This window comes from Phoca vitulina, unplaced genomic scaffold, assembly GCF_004348235.1.
Source record: "Phoca vitulina isolate PV1807 unplaced genomic scaffold, GSC_HSeal_1.0 scaffold80, whole genome shotgun sequence".
NCBI classification, from domain to species: Eukaryota; Metazoa; Chordata; class Mammalia; order Carnivora; family Phocidae; genus Phoca; species Phoca vitulina.
Window position 1 is genome coordinate 5986578 of NW_022589783.1, and position 17237 is coordinate 6003814.

The 17237-nt window shown below is 55.8% G+C and overlaps 1 protein-coding gene across 1 annotated transcript; it reads left to right on the plus strand.

Annotated features, from left to right (window-relative positions):
* The first annotated feature begins 1489 nt into the window (after positions 1-1489).
* ASB10 (ankyrin repeat and SOCS box containing 10) lies at positions 1490-10462 on the plus strand. Its single transcript, XM_032394267.1, has 5 exons — positions 1490-1760; positions 2555-2822; positions 6187-6706; positions 9860-9973; positions 10277-10462. The coding sequence occupies exons 1-5, from the start codon at positions 1490-1492 to the stop codon at positions 10460-10462; spliced, it is 1359 nt and encodes a 452-aa protein (XP_032250158.1).
* The last annotated feature ends 6775 nt before the right edge of the window (positions 10463-17237 follow it).

The window sequence follows — 17237 nt, forward strand, 5'->3', positions numbered from 1 at the left end:
CTTACCTGTAAAACAAAGAGAGGTTGGACAAGCCTCCAAGGTCCCTGGTACTCCAGGGTTTGATTATCCGTACAAAAGGGTGTCAGTGGGGTGAGGACTCTTAGGCAGCGGCGGGGTGGGGTAGAGGAAGGTTCTAGGGAGAAAGCGTGTAGTAGGTGGCCAGAACAAGGGCTCCTGGTAGAGAGCCAGAGCCTTCTCTGAGTGGTCTCCACGCCTTTCTGAAACATGCCTGCCCCCCCGCCCCCCACCGGCCCAAGCTCTGCTCTCCTTCCTTTGACCCAGAGCCTGTCCCTCAGGGAGTGGATGGGACACAGCCTCCTGCCCCCGGGTGGAAGTTCATCTGTGGGTCCCCTTTGCTGGGGAGGGAAGAGTTGGGGTGCTGGAGGAGAGCTCAGGGAGCAAGGGACAGTCGTGCCACCGAGGGCTGGGAGCCCCAGAGCTCTCTCAGAAGAAGCAGTGTAAAGAGTGTGTGAATAAAGGCTAAGGTGTGTTCTGCAGGTCATAGAGGCCAATGGGAGCCAGACGAGATGAGACCACTAGGGCTGGAGTGGGCCCAGAGCCCGTGGTGGGCCGCCCAGGGGCTGGGATTTAAGTTCTCTTTCTCCCTGTTTTCCTGTTTATCTCCCCAAATGAAAGTAGTCTCATTATCCTAATGTGCCTGAATGGGTAGAACCACTTTCTCCTTCTCACTCCCTGACTGAGACCCCTCTAACGTTGGCAGGTAGGGGTGGGAGATGGGGGGTCAGCACCCAGGGTGGGCACTGGGAGTTTCTATTGCTGCCTGTGGGCCGAGCCCTTTCTCCCCAAGGCAGAAGTCTGTCTTCTAGAGAACACCTGGAAGGAAAGCCTCATGGAGTGGGGCCTTTTCTGCCATTCGTCACTACTGTGGAGCCTTTCCTTGGGTTTGGGAGGGGGAAGGTGCAGGGCTAATTTGGGAGGGCAGGAAAAATCGCCCGGCACCCGCATGCCCTCCATCTGGGATCAGACCCCAGGCCGCTGGAGGCTGGCTTGGTGAAGCACAGGATAGATGACGAAGAGTATGAAATGGCAGCTTGAGAGCCCCCACTCCCCACCCCCGCCCCCATTCTAGTCCCGGATCTGCCACAAGTTGTCACACCTTGGGCAAATCACTTTCCACACCCAGGCTCCATGTTCCTTTACCTGTGAAATTGCAGGTTGGCTACCACGATCTGGGCAATCCCTTTCAACCCTGAGGGCCGTCAACTCCAGGGTGAACTCAGGGTTGGAGGGCTCGAGCCTCACTCTGTTCTCCAGCTCCTCCCTAATGCCCACTCCAGCCTGAGGCCGCCTGCCCTGGGACGGACAGCTAGGACAGCTGGGGCTATTTACAGCATGGCCTACGTGCACTCCCCTGCCCCTCCCACACTAGGCCTCCGCCTGGCTCGGGCCCGGTGCCTGCCTGACCAGTCGGTCAGCGGCATCTCCCTGCGTCCTGCTTCTTCGGCTCCTTCTCTCCCAGAGAATGGCTATGCCTGGGAGAAGGAGCTCCCCTCCCCGCTGGGGACGCCGTGTGGGGTGCCTTCCTTCGGCCCTGGCCTGCCGGGTCTGGGGGTCCCAGGCCCGCCCAGCCTGGGAGCCAACTCGGCGGTCGCCACTACTGTGCCGTGACATGGCCTTGCAGAATGCCCTGTACACCGGAGCCCTGGAGAGGTTACAGGAGCTGTTTCCCCCACATAGCACAGCCGACCTGCTGCTGGAGTCCCGGGCCGCCGAGCCTCGCTGGAGCAGCCACCAGAGGGGTGAGGGACTCTGGGGCTGGAGGGCTAAGGGCCAGGGGCCTGGGCTGACCCTGTCAGATACAGAGTTACCAAGTGCTTGAGGAAGAGGAGAAGCCCCTGGCTACTTCTCCCCTACCCAGAGGCTTGCCTAAGCCTTGGCCTGGGAGTGAAGTCATGTGGAGCCCAGAATAGCTTCTGCTGAACCGCGTGGCCGGGTCAGGCTCCGCTCAGGGACACAGAGACCCTCTCCCGCCCTCTGTCCCTGTTTCCCTCCTCTTCTTCCTCTCTCTGCCTCTGACCCCTCCTTCTCCCACTCCTCTTCCCACATGCTCGTACTCTGTCCTCATGAGCTGGTCCCCAGAAGAATGCAGGGAGCAGGGAGAACCCCCCAGTGACAGACACGCCCTCTGTGCCAGGCTGGTGGAGAAGCCCAACAGAGGGTCTGCCGAGCACCCAGAGTCTGGCCCGGGACCCATCGTCACCCGGACGGCCTCGGGACCTGCCCTGGCCTTCTGGCAGGCAGTGCTGGCCGGGGACGTGGGCTCTGTCTCCCACATCCTCGCCGACTCCAGCACTGGCCTGACTCCGGATTCCGTCTTTGATACCAGCGACCCAGAGCGATGGAGGGATTTCCGCTTCAACATCCGCGCTCTGAGTACGGGCCAGGGGCGCTGGGGGGGGCATCTGAGAGGGAGAGGGGAGGCTGGGGACGGAGCTCTGGGCTCCCTCTTCCCAGCCTCTGCCCATCTCCCCTGTTGCCTGGCCGCTCTTTGCCTCCCTCCAGGGTCTGAGGCCCGTGTCCCCTCTCTCCCTAGGACTCTGGTCTCTGACGTACGAAGAGGAGCTGACCACCCCGCTGCACGTGGCCGCCAGCCGGGGCCACACGGAAGTTCTGCAGCTACTGCTGAGGCGGCGAGCAAGGCCTGACAGCGCCCCTGGGGGCCGCACCGCCCTGCACGAAGCCTGTGCTGCGGGCCACGCCGCCTGTGTCCACGCGCTGCTGGTGGCCGGAGCCGACCCCAACATCCCCGACCAGGATGGAAAACTCCCCTTGCACCTCTGCCAGGGGGCCGGCACCCTTGAGTGAGTGACCCCCAGTCCAGCCCCCATTCTAGTCTTGGGGACGGGCAGAGCCATGACCTCAGGGAGGATGAGCGAGCCTGTCGGGGCTGGCAGGCTTGCGGAGCTCGGCTCAGGTGGGGAGTCAGGATGTGATTACTCCCCAAACCCTCCTACCACTGGCCCTGGAACTTTGGAACGGCCTGTACTTGGGACAGTTTCTGCTTCCCCGGGGTGTAAAAGGACTGTGGCAGGGACCCAGCTGCAGAGCCTGTGTTGGGAAGTTGTCTGGATCCATTATGGGGAGGTGGTATACTGTAAAGTGTTAATTTTTCTGAGTCTATCCTGTGTTCCAGGCCCTGTGCTAGGTATAGCAGTGACTGAGGCATAATGCTGCCCTCAGGGAGCTGACAGTCCAGGAAAGGAGAGCAGCCCCCAGTTAGGGCTTGCATTGATCCCTGTGGACAGGTCTAGCATTTCCCTGTTGGTGGGTACCCTCAGATAAATGGGCCTACGGATGGAACTCAACTAACTAAACTCACAAGAAACTGATAGATACACCCATGTTTCAATATATTATTTAGCGTAGGGAAAATTCCTTTATTATGACCCAAATAATTATGCCGTATGTGTAGGGAGACTTGGGGGACGAGTCCTCACTCAATTTTTTAAATAAGATTTTATTTATTTATTTGACAGAGAGAGAGAGCACAAGCAGGGGGAGCAGCAGGAGAGGGAGAAGCAGGCTCTCCGCTGAGCAGGGAGCCCTATGCGAGGCTCGATCCTAGGACCCTGGAATCATGACCTGAACCGAAGGCAGACGCTTAGCCAACCAGGCGCCCCTCACTCAATTTTTTGATGAGCATGGAATCCTGGCAAAGGGACCCTTGGCAGATCTATGAACTAACTGTACATGCAATAGAGGCCCTCTCTCTGCAGACTGTGTACCTGACAAATTTCACATCTTGCTCCGGGGTGGTGCCCAATTTTTATCCCTTTCATCATGAGCTGGTTAACCTCCTGTTAACCTCATCATCCTTCAGCAGACTCCCTTGACTTATTATGGTCGAAGATGTATTCTATCCCAGTGTGTCCCAATAGAAATACAATGTGAGCCACGTATGTAATTTAAAATTTTTTAGTGGCCTTATCAAAAAAATGAACAATAATGGGGCACCTGGTTGGCTCAGTCAGTAGAGCGTGGGACTCTTGCTCTCGGGGTTGTGAGTTTGAGCCCCATAGTGGGTGTAGAGATGACTTAAATGTAAAATCTTAAAAAAAATAGAAAAAGATGAAATTAATTTTTTTAATTCTGGTAAAATACATATAACAAAATTTACCATCTTGACCGTTTCTAAAGGCACAGTTCAGTGGCACTAAGCAGGTTTACATTGTCAGGTAACCATCACCACCATCCTTCTCATGAACATTTTTAATTTTATAAAACAAATTCTGGGGCACCTGGGTGGTTCAGTTGGTTAAGCATCTGCCTTCGGCCCAGGTCATGATCCCGGGGTCCTGGGATCGAGTTCCGTGTCGGGCTCCCTGCTCGGCAGGGAGCCTGCTTCTCCCTCTCCCTCTGCTGCTCCCCCTGCTTGTGCTCTCTCTATCAAATGAATAAATAAAATCTTTTTAAAAAATCTTAAAAAAAAAAACAACCCTGAAATTCTGTCCTCACCGAACAAAAGCTTCTCATTCCTCTCTCCCTCCAGCTTGTGACAGCCACCATTCTTCTGGTTTCTAGAATTTGACTATTCTAGGTACCCCATACAAGTGGAATCACAGGGCATTTGTCCTTTTGTGATCGCTTCTTTCACTCAGCACGATGTCCTCAGGGTTCATCCACGTTGCAGCGGGTGTCAGGATGTCCTCCCTTTTCCAGGCTAAATAAGATCCCACTGTCTGTAGATGCTACATTTTATCCACTCATCAGCTGATGAACACTTAGATTGCTTTCTTTCACATTTTGGCTGTTGTGAATAGTGCTGCGGTGAACATGGGTGTACAAATATCTCTGAGATGGGTGAAATTAATTTTAATAATATCTTTTATTTAACCCAGTATATCCAAAACGTTGCCACTTCAACATGTAATCAACATAAAGAACTAATGAGATATTTTACGTTCTCTTTTTTGTACCAAGTCTTCAAAATTGGTGTGTATTTTACACTCACGGCATGTCTCAATTAGACATTGTCATAATCCAAGTGCTCGATAGCCGTGTGTGACTGGTGTCCCTGTATCGGACAACACAGCTCTATACAATCCCGCATTTTTAGTTCTGGCCATGTTCTAGCCCAGCCTCATGGAGACCACACCCAGTGAGAATCATTCTTTCCTTTCCCACGTAAACAGAAGTATTTTTTAAAATTATTATGGATAGAGCCTGGGTGGCTCAGTCGTTAAGCGTCTGCCTTCAGCTCAGGTCATGATCTCAGGGTCCTGGGATCGAGCCCCGCGTCGGGCTCCCTGCTCGGTGGGAAGCCTGCTTCTCCCTCTCCCACTCCCCCTGCTTGTGTTCCTGCTCTCGCTATCTCTCTCTCTGTCAAATAAATAAATAAAATCTTTTTAAAAATTATTATGGATAATTTTAAACATATAGAAAGGTGGGCAGGATAATACGATGGGCCCCCATGATCCATCACTACCCACCCTCCCTGCCAAGGGCTGCCATCATGGTCTTTCCAGGCACTGTGCTGCTCACAACTTCATTAGGTCCAGGTATTAACTAGTATCCCCATTCTCCGGATGCGGACACTAGCTCCAAGAGGCTAAGTTCTGTTCGCCTTGAATTTCCATGTTCACGTTCTTACAGGCACACATGACCTTCTGTGAGGGCCGTCTTGGAGCAAATCTGGCTGGCCAATTTTGGTTTTGTTGCTCTTTCTCCCATGCCCCCAATTCCATCCACACCCACAGCCAGGCCCCACGTCCCGCTTCCTCCACCAGCCCCAGCGTGCACAGCCCTCCAACTGCCCTGCCACCCCCTGGGCCCGAATGCCAGCCCCCTGCCTTCCTAGCTGCGTGAATGTGGGCCGGGTCCTCACACCCTCGGGGCTCAGTTTCCTCCTCGGGACCTAGGATGGAACAAGTCAGTTCGTGTAGAGCCCTCAGGAGGGCTCCTGTTCTCACTGCATGAGGGCTGCACGTGACTTTCACCCCCATGAAGACTTTAGGGCACCACTCCTGCAGGGAGCACGCGGGCTTGAAGAGAAGGCTTTGCTGACCCTGCAGCGCGCGGCTGGGATGACTAGTGACCGGCAGGATGGAAGGGGAGGGGCAGACAGAAGCAGGAGCTGCCCAAGAACTCCCCCCAGGTTTGCTCTGCTCAGACTGGTGGGAGTGGAGGGCCCTATTTTCCTCCCCACCACCGTCTCGCCCTTCCCAGGTGTGCGGAACTGCTCCTGAGGTTTGGGGCGAAAGTGGATGGTCGGTCTGAGGAGGAGGAGGAGACCCCTTTGCATGTGGCCGCCCGGCTGGGCCGTGTGGAGCTGGCAGACCTACTTCTGAGACGGGGAGCATGCCCTGATGCCCGTAATGCCGAAGGCTGGACCCCACTGCTGGCTGCCTGTGACGTCCGCTGCACGTCCCCCGCCGACGCTGAGGCCACCACCGCCAGCTGCCTCCAGCTCTGCTCTCTGTTGCTCTCAGCTGGAGCCGATGCGGATGCTGCTGACCAGGACAAGCGACGGCCCCTGCACCTGGCCTGTCGCCGCGGCCACGCGGCCATCGTGGAGCTGCTCCTATCCCGCGGCGTCAGCACCAACGCCATGGACTATGGGGGACACACGGCCCTGCACTATGCTCTGCAGGGCCCAGCTGCAGCCCTGGCCCAGAGCCCAGAGCACACGGTGCGAGCTTTGCTCAACCACGGTGCTGTCCGCGTCTGGCCTGGGGCCCTCCCCAAGGTATGGGGCTGGGGCCAGAGGGAGGGCCGTGAGGGTGAGGGGAGGGGAGACGCAGACCTGCTCCCACTCACTCCAGATGCAGCCTCAAACCCTTGAGCACATGAGTAAGTTCTTCTTTCATCAAGTAAGCAAAGCCCAAAAGGGGGCAAAGGCAAGGACGGAGACTGGCAGGAGGGGTGTGTGTGTGTGTAGGTATGTGTGCACGTGTGCATACACGGGCTCCCGCATGCATATGCACGCATGTGTGCATGCACAAGTGTATGCGTGTGTGATGAAGGTGGCCTGAGCGCAGGAGGTCAGATTCTCATGCATCTGAAAAGACAGGAGCCAGGACTGATGTGGGCGTCAGGGAGTTGTTTCTTCATCCGGGGAGCGAGCTGATGAGAGGAACACGCAGGAAGCTCAGCCTGGCAGTGGGATCCATTCAGTGAGACACTCTGCACAGGAGAGGCTCCCCCAGGGCAGAGCGATGAGCCTGGGTCATGAGGTTCAAAGCTTCCTGACCTTTTGCAGACAGACATAGTCCTTGTTTCTGAGAGCTTAGCATCACCCAGACCAGCAGCTGCTATCCTGGCACCAGAGAAAAAGCCTTTCACTGTCAATTTCCTGGCTGTATCTCATTTTATTAACATAAAATATTCCCAAAGTGGGTTCAACTTGAAGACCTGTGCTCCTAGATGCCCTGACAGGGGGCCCTGTCCCATACTGCGTTGTATCTGGAGGGGGCCATATAATGTCCAAGGGTGCTGGGACTGGGATGGGGACCCCTGTTCTCTGAGGAGCTGGGTCAGAACGGATACAGGGTAGCAGGCTGTGGGCAGATCCTTCTGCGCCATCTCGGGGCTTGAACTGTCCAGCCCTGCCCGGTCCTGGACACTCCTCTCCTGTCCCTGCCTTTCGCCTCCACTCACAAACCTAGAAGCATCTGTCTAGATTCCTAAGCAAGACCAAATAATTAAACAGCCTGAGAGTTCGGCAGATTGGTCTCCCCTTTGGGAAAATACAAGAAAATCAACAATTAACACTAATTAATCTCCTATTAACACCAGATAATTAGGAGACGAGCAATTCCCTGTAATCTGACGGTGGCTCTGACAGCTAATGATTTGCCCTTCGGGGAGGGGGTGGGAGGAGGAGGCAGAGCAGCAGAAGGATTTCCCAGGACCCCACTGCCCGGCCCCGCCCCCAGCCCCGACCTGCCCTGCCTTAGGGACCAAGGGGGCCGGCACAGCCAAGTGCCCCATTCCTCCCCTTCGATTGGGTGCCGCGTCCCAGGTGATGGAAAAGTTCAGGAGGGAGTCTGCCTCCATCTCCTGCAATCCACAGCTGCTCCACGCTTGGCTGAGGCGCCTGTCTCCCTGCAAGGAGTCATCGGTGATCGCTGCCAGCCTCAGCCAGCTCTCCAGGAGCCACTGGGCGCTCAGGAAACCTGGAGCCAGGGTCTGGTCTGATGCTTGTTCCTGTGACTATAGGCAAGTCACTGGAACGCTCTGAACGCATGCTCTTTGCACGAATTATAGCCTCTAGCGAACAGTGATAAAAAGCTGTAGGAGCCCCGTGGGTAACAGTGGGAGTGAGCACAGCCCTGACCACCACCAGACACTGTTCTATGGTGAGGTACCTGCGGCGTAAGTGACGCCCAAGAGCGCAGCCTCCGGAGCCTGGCACACCAGCCACGTGACCCTTGGCAAGTTGCTTAATCTCTCCGGGCCTCAGTTTCCTCGTGTGTAACACAGGGGCATAAGAGTGTGCCTACTTCATAGGGTTAGGATGAGAACTGAGCTCATACACGTAAAGCCCTTTCAACAGGGCCTAACCTAGAGTTAGCTCATGTTGTTCTAAGTTAAATAATGTGTGGGAAAGCTGCTGGGCATTATGCCAACGTAGGGAGAGAGAGGTGCTGGTTGAAGAGCCGCAGGAAGCTTCCTGGAGCAGAGGGGACGTGGGATGGGCGGGCCTTGGAGATGGAGGAGGAGGAAAGCATAGGTATTCCAGGCAGAGGACAGAGGCAGGAATCAACGTGGGCTGGGAGGCACAGAGAGACCCCTCCCGAACAGCAGATAGACGTGACCTGCCTGTTCTTTCCTAGACCTAAGGAGGAGTAAATCAGAGACCCGCTCTGGGCAGACGGGATGGGGCAGCCGCAGTGAGCACTGCTGAGTTGCAGGGCAAGAAGCAGAGGGGGCTCCGGGTGTGTGAGATGCTTTCCCCAGCGGCCCTGCTCCCCCGGCCCAGCAGCAGCCAGCCCATGCAACACTCCCAGCCTGCCAGGCGGTGGGGCTCCTCGTAGGCAGGGGTTTTAAAGCCCACAATGCTGCATGCAAGTGTATGTGGGGAGAGGGGTGCCATGTACAGGAATGCTGCCAGAGAGATAGTACTTAGCCGTTCTCAGATTTTATAAGGGGTTTATGGCCACTGCCTATAGCTTGAGACACAGCCAGAGATGGAGTGGATGAAGCACGCATCTGCTTCTAGCCAGTACTTGCAGACGCGGGTGAGTATGACGGCATCTGTGTGTGTCCAGGCCGGCTGAGGCTGTCTTTCTTTCCATGTGGACAGTCTCTGGCACGGGCTGCTCCCCCAGCATGGCTCAGCCTCCCCTGCAGAGGGTCACCTCCTCAGAGAGGCTTTTCTTGACCACCCATCTAGGACAGCACCCTCCCAACACACTCAGTCCCCAAGCCTACTTATTTTTCATTGTAACGGCTTATCTGTGGTTGTTTATGTGTTTATATTATTTTCTCCCACTGAAATAGACCTTCCCAGCTGAAAGGACCTGTCTGTCATCCTCATTGCTAGGTCCCCAGGGCTCAGACTGCAGTGGCCCTTAGTAAATATTTACTAAATGAAGACATGAAAGAATGAATCTGGCTCCAACTTGATCCCACCAGGTCTCTGCCGGCCTCTTCCCTTCTCTATGAATCCTCTCCTTGATGACCTCATTTTAACTTCATCGCAACTGCAAAGATCCTATTTCTAAAGAGGTCAGATTTATATGTCCTGGGGATTAGGACTTCAACATATTTTTGGGGGGACACAATTCAGCCCACAGCAGCTGTTCTATCGCTGTCTCGTCATCCTGTGCAGACCGGCTGGGGACCTGCAGCGTGGGGGAACCCCGGAAGCGCTGATGCATCTCTGCCCCCCCCCCAGGTGCTGGAGCGCTGGTGTGAGTCTCCGAGGACCATTGAGGTCCTGATGAACACCTACAGTATCATGCAGCTTCCCGAGGAGGCCATGGCCCTGGTGCCTCCTGAAATACTGCAGGTCAGATTCCAAGACCCTGAACTCACGCTCACTCAGCCTGGCCCCAAAGGACTCCACTGCCTACAGGGAAGCTCTGTTGGGTCCCCTACCCTGCCCCAGAGAAACGACCCAGAGACCCGTTCATGTCCCAGAAGAAGAAGAAAACACACAGAGTGAACACCCAAAACACTACTTCTAGAGGCTCCTGTAGACACCTGCTGGCCACCAGCCTCCCCTCCCCCCACCCCCCCGCCCGCCCGCTTTGGGAGGAAAGGGTGCCATTTGTCCAAGGCTGCCTCACTGAGCCCCCCATTCTGTCCCCAGAAGCACCACCGTTTCTATTCCTCCCTTTTCGCCTTGGTGAGGCAGCCCAGATCGCTGCAGCATCTGAGCCGATGTGCGCTCCGTGCTCACCTGGCCGCCTGCCTGCCCCACGCCCTGCCCCGCCTTCCCCTGCCATCCCGCCTGCTCCGCTACCTGCAGCTGGATTTTGAGGACGTGCTCTACTAGGTGAGTGCCGGGTTCTGTGGGCATTTAGAGGGATGGGTAGGAGGCAAGAGAAGAGTTGGGGGCAGGGCCTTGGCCAGAACCAGCCAGCCTCCTGGACCTTGGGACCTCTCTGAATCCACACCTCTCTTTCCAGATGTCTGTCCACTGCCTTTTGAGAGACCTGAAAGCAGATGCCCCAGGGGGCTCCAGTCTGCGGCTCTCCGCACCCCCAACCCAGGACTGAGCTGAACTGATTCGGGCCGAGGTGGCTGTGTCAGCAGGAGGTCCAGCTCCTCGGGCAGATGTGGATGCTGCCATCCCCACCCGGGAGAGAGAGACAGACCATGCAGCCAGGTGATGTCTAACAGAGAGACAACTGGCACTCGTGGCAAGTGAGGCACTCCTCTTGGTGGTCTGAGGCACCCCTCCAGCCCATCCGATCCCTGTATGAGCATTAAAAATCTGCAGGCCTGTGTTTTTTGGTGCTGTCTCCAGCAGGCCTTCCTCTGAGCTGCTCACTCAGGGGACTCAGGATGGGCAGACTTATGGGCCCCCTCACCCCGATCTGCCCCATGGCGCCAGCGGGGTCATCCTCCCCCTTTGGCATCTACCAGCTGTTGAGCTGCCCCAGGCAATGATGTGGCACAAGGGCCACCAGGTGAGATAATGTCAGGACAACCAGCCAGAGGATGGGTGAGCAAACAGGCTTGGGTAGAGAAGAGCTGCTGCAGGAATGAGGCAGTGCGGATGGTGGGACAGGATGGGAAAGGCAGCCTTGGGGTAGGGAGGTGAGGTGAAGCGCAAGAAGGCCGGTGAAAAGTGGGTGCAGGTGTCAGCCATCAGGGAGGGTAACCGTGGTTCAGGTGAGAGTGGAAGTTTCAGGTTTGGAAAAAACAACTCTAGCTACTGCCTGTCCTATAGGTCAGGGAGCACCGGACGCACGCCTGGCTCCTGCCTCTCTTGGACTTAGCTTTGCGGCAGCAGGAGCCGAGCTGAGCGTTACGTCCGGGGGCTCAGCCATTCGGTTGTGGAACTTAAATTTCTTCCCCTCTCTGGGCTCAAGTTGCTCACATCCGTAAGACAAGAAAGGAGAGAGTCCCTGAGGGTCTTTGCAGTGCCAGGTTTTTTAAGACCTTGCAGGTGGTCAGCACGCAGGAGTCGGCCTGCAACCACAGTAGAAAGACGGAGCTGACCGGTGTCGCAGAGCAGCCAATCAAGTGCACTGTGATCCGTGACGTCAAGGGTCGCCGGGCAGGTTTCCCAGGGCCCCAGAGTGCGCAAGCGCCGGTGTTCACAACTTTCCCGCCAACTTCGGGAACGAGGCTGCGGGGGCGGGGCCTGGAGGACGCAGGCGGCAGGGGCGGGGCTGGCAGGGCGCGAAGCCCCAGAGGGCCTGGAGCGAGAAGCCTAGGAGAAGCGGGGCGGAGGTGAGTGGGCCCCGGGGGTTCTCACCTGGCCTCACGGGCTGACCCGCCCTGTGGGGCGTGACGGGGGGACGGGGCCGCCAGACGGAGGCCCGGCCCCTCAGCTGTGGCGACGCTGGTTAAGTCCTGAGCGCTCAGGCCCCAGGCCCGCGCGGGTTGGGAGCGGGGTGGGGAAGTCGGCACAGGCAGGGGATGAGAGACAGGGGTCGGGCCGCGACTTCCCCGGGGCTCGCGCATGTGCCCGTTCCCCTCACCGTGTGGGGCCTCTCCCGGAGAGCCCGTCCTGTCCGGGGGCGGAGGCCTGGGAGAATGCCCCGCGGCCCATGCTGGGCAAGGGCTTACGTGCCCCTGTGGTCCAGGTGCCACGCACACAGGCCTGGCTCTCCAGTCCCCCCCGGAGTGCCTTCTGGGGGAGGGGACCCTAAGCAAGTGGGCGGCAAGGTGCCGCAGTGCTAAGCCCTCTGAGGAATTCACACGGTGATTGCCAGCTTGCTTGGAGCTATTGGAGACTGGGTGACAGGGAAGCCGCCTCTTGGAGGAGGTGACATTTGACCTGAGGCCCAGGCCCGTGAGTGGAGTGGGGAAGAGCCCGGGCGTGCCCTGAACTGATGTAGGTTTGGAAAGATCTCTGAATGGCTTTGGGGAGAGGGGAGAGGCCAGGAAGGATCAAAGACCATTAGGGGGCTCCTGCTGAAGTCGAGTCCCCGGAGATGGGGAAGCAGTAGGCGAGACTTGGGACCCTGTTTGGAGACTGGAGGAGACATGCTGATGGACTGGATGTGGGGGCTGAGGGAAAGTGTAATCCTGGATGCCTCTCAGTGTTTGGGCTGAACAACTGCGTGGATGGTGGTGCTAATTACTAAGGTGGGGAAGAAGAGCAAGGGGCAGGTGCGGGAGGAATGAGGCGGTCCCTCTGGGAGGTATGAAGTCGGAGCTGCCTATTACACATCTCGAAGAGGCTATGTTACAAGGTCGTTTAGATCTAGAAATCTGGAATTCAGAGACAAGGTCAGGTCTGGCGATGTAAATGGGATCGTTGGCATGTGAAAGATGTTGAAAGCTCTGTTCTAAGAGAATCCTGACTCTCGAGGGGATGACTTTCCTGAGAGAGTTGTTTTGCACTTTGATGGAAACTTTATTTAATCCCATCCACATCATTCATTTTGCGCCTCCTGAGTCCCAGGTTTTAGGCACTAGATCTACAGCTGTGAACGAGGCCAGTTCCTGCCCTCAGTGAATTTCCCATCTAGTCTGAAAAACAAGGGTGTGAATCACTAGTTGAAATACAAGGGGCAATTAAGTGAATGCAAAAGACATGTGGGAGCAGGACCTGAGGGCGTGTAGGGGCAGGGACCTGGGAAGACTCCGCAGGAGGGGGTTGCCTCTCCCAAAGTGGTAAGGAGGGAGAAGGATTTCTGACCATACCTGAGAGTACTGGATCTTCGGCAGGACGCCTTTTTAAGGAGGACAGCAGTAAGGGAAGAAAGACGATGGAGAGTGGGCAATATCTGTGGCCCAGCCTCACCCGTTCTGCCATCAGCAGGCCGTGTGAGGAAGGTCCTTTCTGGGGTTAGACATCCACAGACACTCTTGCAAGCCAGGGAGCTTCCTCCCTAGCCTCCTGGCTGCGGGTCCCGCGAGCCCAGAACTTCTCCCTGGTAATTGCTTTCCGTAATGTGTTTGCTCCAAACCAATTTCACGCCTCCGTGAGGACTCCGCCCTGCACTGGAGGCGCGGACCTCCCCACCACCAACCCACCCACGTGTGACGCGTGCGCACACACAAACGGCACACATTTTACACAACAGATACACGGGGTTCAAGTAACTGGACACGAAAAATATACACGAACCTACACTCATGCATACTAGACTTTAAGACTCCTGGGTGCAATCCCCCCCGCCCAGCCAGTGCCTTCACAGTTAAATACCCCGCAGCGGCACCCAGCGCGCGCGCCCTAGGAAGGCTCACCTGGTCGGGTTCCTGTGCCCTCGCACGTCTCCCGGACTAACGCCAGGGGGCGCTGCAGTACCCCGCACTTCACTCACGCTGACGCAGTTGCGCGCTGCTGCCACCAGAGGGTGGCCGCGGGCAGGGCCCGACGCTGCCCATCGTGAGTGGACTCTCTCCCGCCAATAAGTGGAGGTACAGATACTTCGGCTTTGACTTTAGAATACTTCGTTCTTGGTATCCTGGGTGCTGGTTTCCAAACCATGAAGGGGAGGCCAGATGGTGAGGTCCGATACAGGGACAAGCAGAGAGAGGGTAGGTTCAAGATAAAATTCCTCTGTATGAGCCTTTACCCAACAGGTGAAACCGTGAGAGTGGGACAAGTTAGAGTATGTGGACAGTTAAAGAAGCAGAATACTGTTTTAGGCAGTGAGAAAAGTGCTTGCCCACAATGGGCCTGTTCGGAGATTCAGTAAGAGAAGCACAGAGTTTCCTCTTGGTGAAGAGAGGAGCCAGCTCTATTCAGAGTTGATAGTGACCGCTTCTTCCCTGGTCCTGATGGTGAAGTAGAGGAGAGCCACCGACCCAGGGGACTTCTCTTCTCGACCACTGTGCTCTTCTCTGTCCATTTAGTGCAGGAAGGGAAGGTATTTTGAAAGGCATTTCTTCATGTTCACTTCATCCTTGCACGGGCTTTTTGGCAGAGTAGATACCACTTTCTCTCACAGATGGAGTTAAGTCAGAGGGGCCAAGGTTACACGGCTCTGTGAGGGGTCAGGACAGAAACTGAACTCCACTCTTACTACTCCAGCCGGTGCTTTTTTCCATTTACCATTTGGCCTTGGTTCCGCATCTACAGAAGGGCAGGGAGAGGGAATGGGTTGCTTCCGTTGCCACTGTGTACGTGGCTTTCATCCTGGGTTGGCCAGTGAATGTCAGGGACTCTGCAGAAGTCACACTTCATGACCGAGCATGGCCAGGGGGCAGATCGGGTACATAAATGGGTTACAAAATACAGTATCCAGCAAACATGCAGCACAGCAGGGCAATACAAAATCCCCGGGGCTTCACTTGCCTCATTTCAGGTTTGGGGGCCAGCTGGGATTTGTTGGCAACAAGCTTTAAGCCTGTACCCTCTGCCAGCTTGAGCAGAGGATTTCACTTTACTAAGTCTAGTTCTGGGCAATAAGCTCTTGGCTTGAGCTGGATGACATACATCTTCAAGATCAGAGGGTCTTTAACCTTGAGTCCCTGACAGTGCATGATCCATTCTGTCCTACCAGAGAGCGACAGGCTTATTAAAGTGGCCTTTTATGAGTGTGTGTGTGGGAGGGAGATGTTTCAGTATATACCCCGTTGAGTTTTTGGAATTTTGTACTAGGTAATTTTATTACCTATACAAAAAATGAATACAGTTCCTTTAAAAACTGTCTCTTCCTTCATGCTTTGATTGGTGTTGTTACTGCTCATACAGCTTTAATTTCAGTGATTGTAACCCAAAGTTCTCTCAATAATTTATCAAGTCAATAAGCCTCTATTGTGTATCCAACATTGTAAAGCCATCAAACCAAGTACTGACCTCTCATTTTTAAAGTACAGTACACTTTTGAAGTCTGGTCTTCCATATTGGTACCCTGAAGTGCTTGGTTAATTTAGCAAAGGGTTCTGAAGAAGATCTTTAGGAGGATGTACAAAGATGATCCTAGTACCCTTGTAGGGAGGCAGGGTTCCCAGACCTAAGGTGAGGCGCCTCTTCTTTCTCCATGGCAACATCTTCCCACCAGACTTGTCTCTAAGAGGTTTCATGAGTTTAATGTAGAGCCCAAGATAGATCAGGACTTCATGGAAACCACACTCTTCTCCTTTTCCCTGATGAATTGTCAATCAAGCATAACCAAAGAAAGGTCCCTTCTAGGGTCCCACCCTTTTCTGTCCCACCCTAGTGACAGTATCTTTCAGGGTGGTTTTGTCATACGTCTGACATGAGTGGTATTCACTAGGCCACCACGACACTCCTGATTTGAACAAATGTCACTGAGATCCAGAGTTCCCTCCTGCCTGCTCTGCCTTGGCTCAGAAACCCCGAGACTCTTGGGCATAGGTTTCCCTCCTCACCTGAGCCAAGTAACTTCCCCTATCTAGACTGCATCTTCCTAAACTGGCCTGGCTTTGCTATTACTTTTAATTGGCTTGGCTCTCCCTGGCCCACCTTAGTAACAGTTTCCTGGTGACCAGGTGACCTTCATTTTAGCTAGCTAGGCTTGCTCTGGATCCTGAAATTCGGGTCACTCTCCCGTCGACTTGCCTGTCTTAAGTCTTTTTTGCCGGTTGACCTATCAAGCAAAAGTGCCCATGACTTTTGCCTCTAGACTGACAACTATACCGCTGGGAATAGGGGGTGGGGGTGGTAAAAGACGCTACCATTTCTGTGTTTGAGAATGGGGGAGGTGAACAGAGTCATCTGCAATTAGCGAATAATTAGCGCTGCTGACCCTTGGGGCTCATCAGCGCTCCTGGGGCCAGCCCCCAGCAATCAGCTAGGGCAGGTCGAGAGTGTCAGGCCCAGGAATGAATAGGGCTCATCAGCGGTGCTGGAGCCGGGGAGCCAATCAGGGAAATTAATAGCAGAAGAGAGGGAGAGAGAGGGAGGGAGACAGAGATAGACAGATAAGAGATACAGATATAGGTGAGAAATGAGGGGGAAAAATAGAATAAGACAACTGGGATAGGGAACGAGAAATAGGAATAATCAGATAGGAATAGGAAGGACGGCAGGAAAGGGAAGAGTGGAGGAAGGAAAAGCATGTAAGGGATGGGAGAAAGATGGAGGGGAAAGGTGAGAGGAATGGTACGTACTTGGCAGAGTGTGGGCGCTCGAGGAAATTACCCACAGAGGCCACAGTGAGGAACTGAGGCAGTCCGCGTCGGAGGAGGGGACGAGGAAGAAGGGGAAGAGCCAATGTCAAGAGAAAAGAGACCCGGGGAGAGGGGAATGGAGTCGGGAAGAAACTACCAAGGGGAAAAGGCCCCCCCACCCCCAGCCCGTCCACCGGCCCTGAGCTGCGGCGCCCGGCGGCAGAGCGCGCCCCCTGCCGTTCCCGCCTCGCCGCCCGAGGGGGCGCCGAGGTCCCGTCCAGCCCGCGTGGCCGCGGCTCGCTCTTGGGGCGGCCGGGGAAGGGGCGTCGGGGGCGGGGAGGCACGCCGGGGACCGGCCCAGGGTCCGACGGAGGGCGGCGGCCCGGGGCCCGGGGCGTTGTGGTCCGGCCCCCCGGGGCGCTCTCCTTGCCTGGCGTCCCGCGCCACGTCCGCGCCCGGGCAGGGTGGGCTGAGTGGGGGCGGGTTGGCTGGAGGGAGGGGCACCGGCCCAGCAGCTGCCGCCGCCTTCTCGTCGGCCGCAAACTTTCACAAAGCGGCGTGTCCGG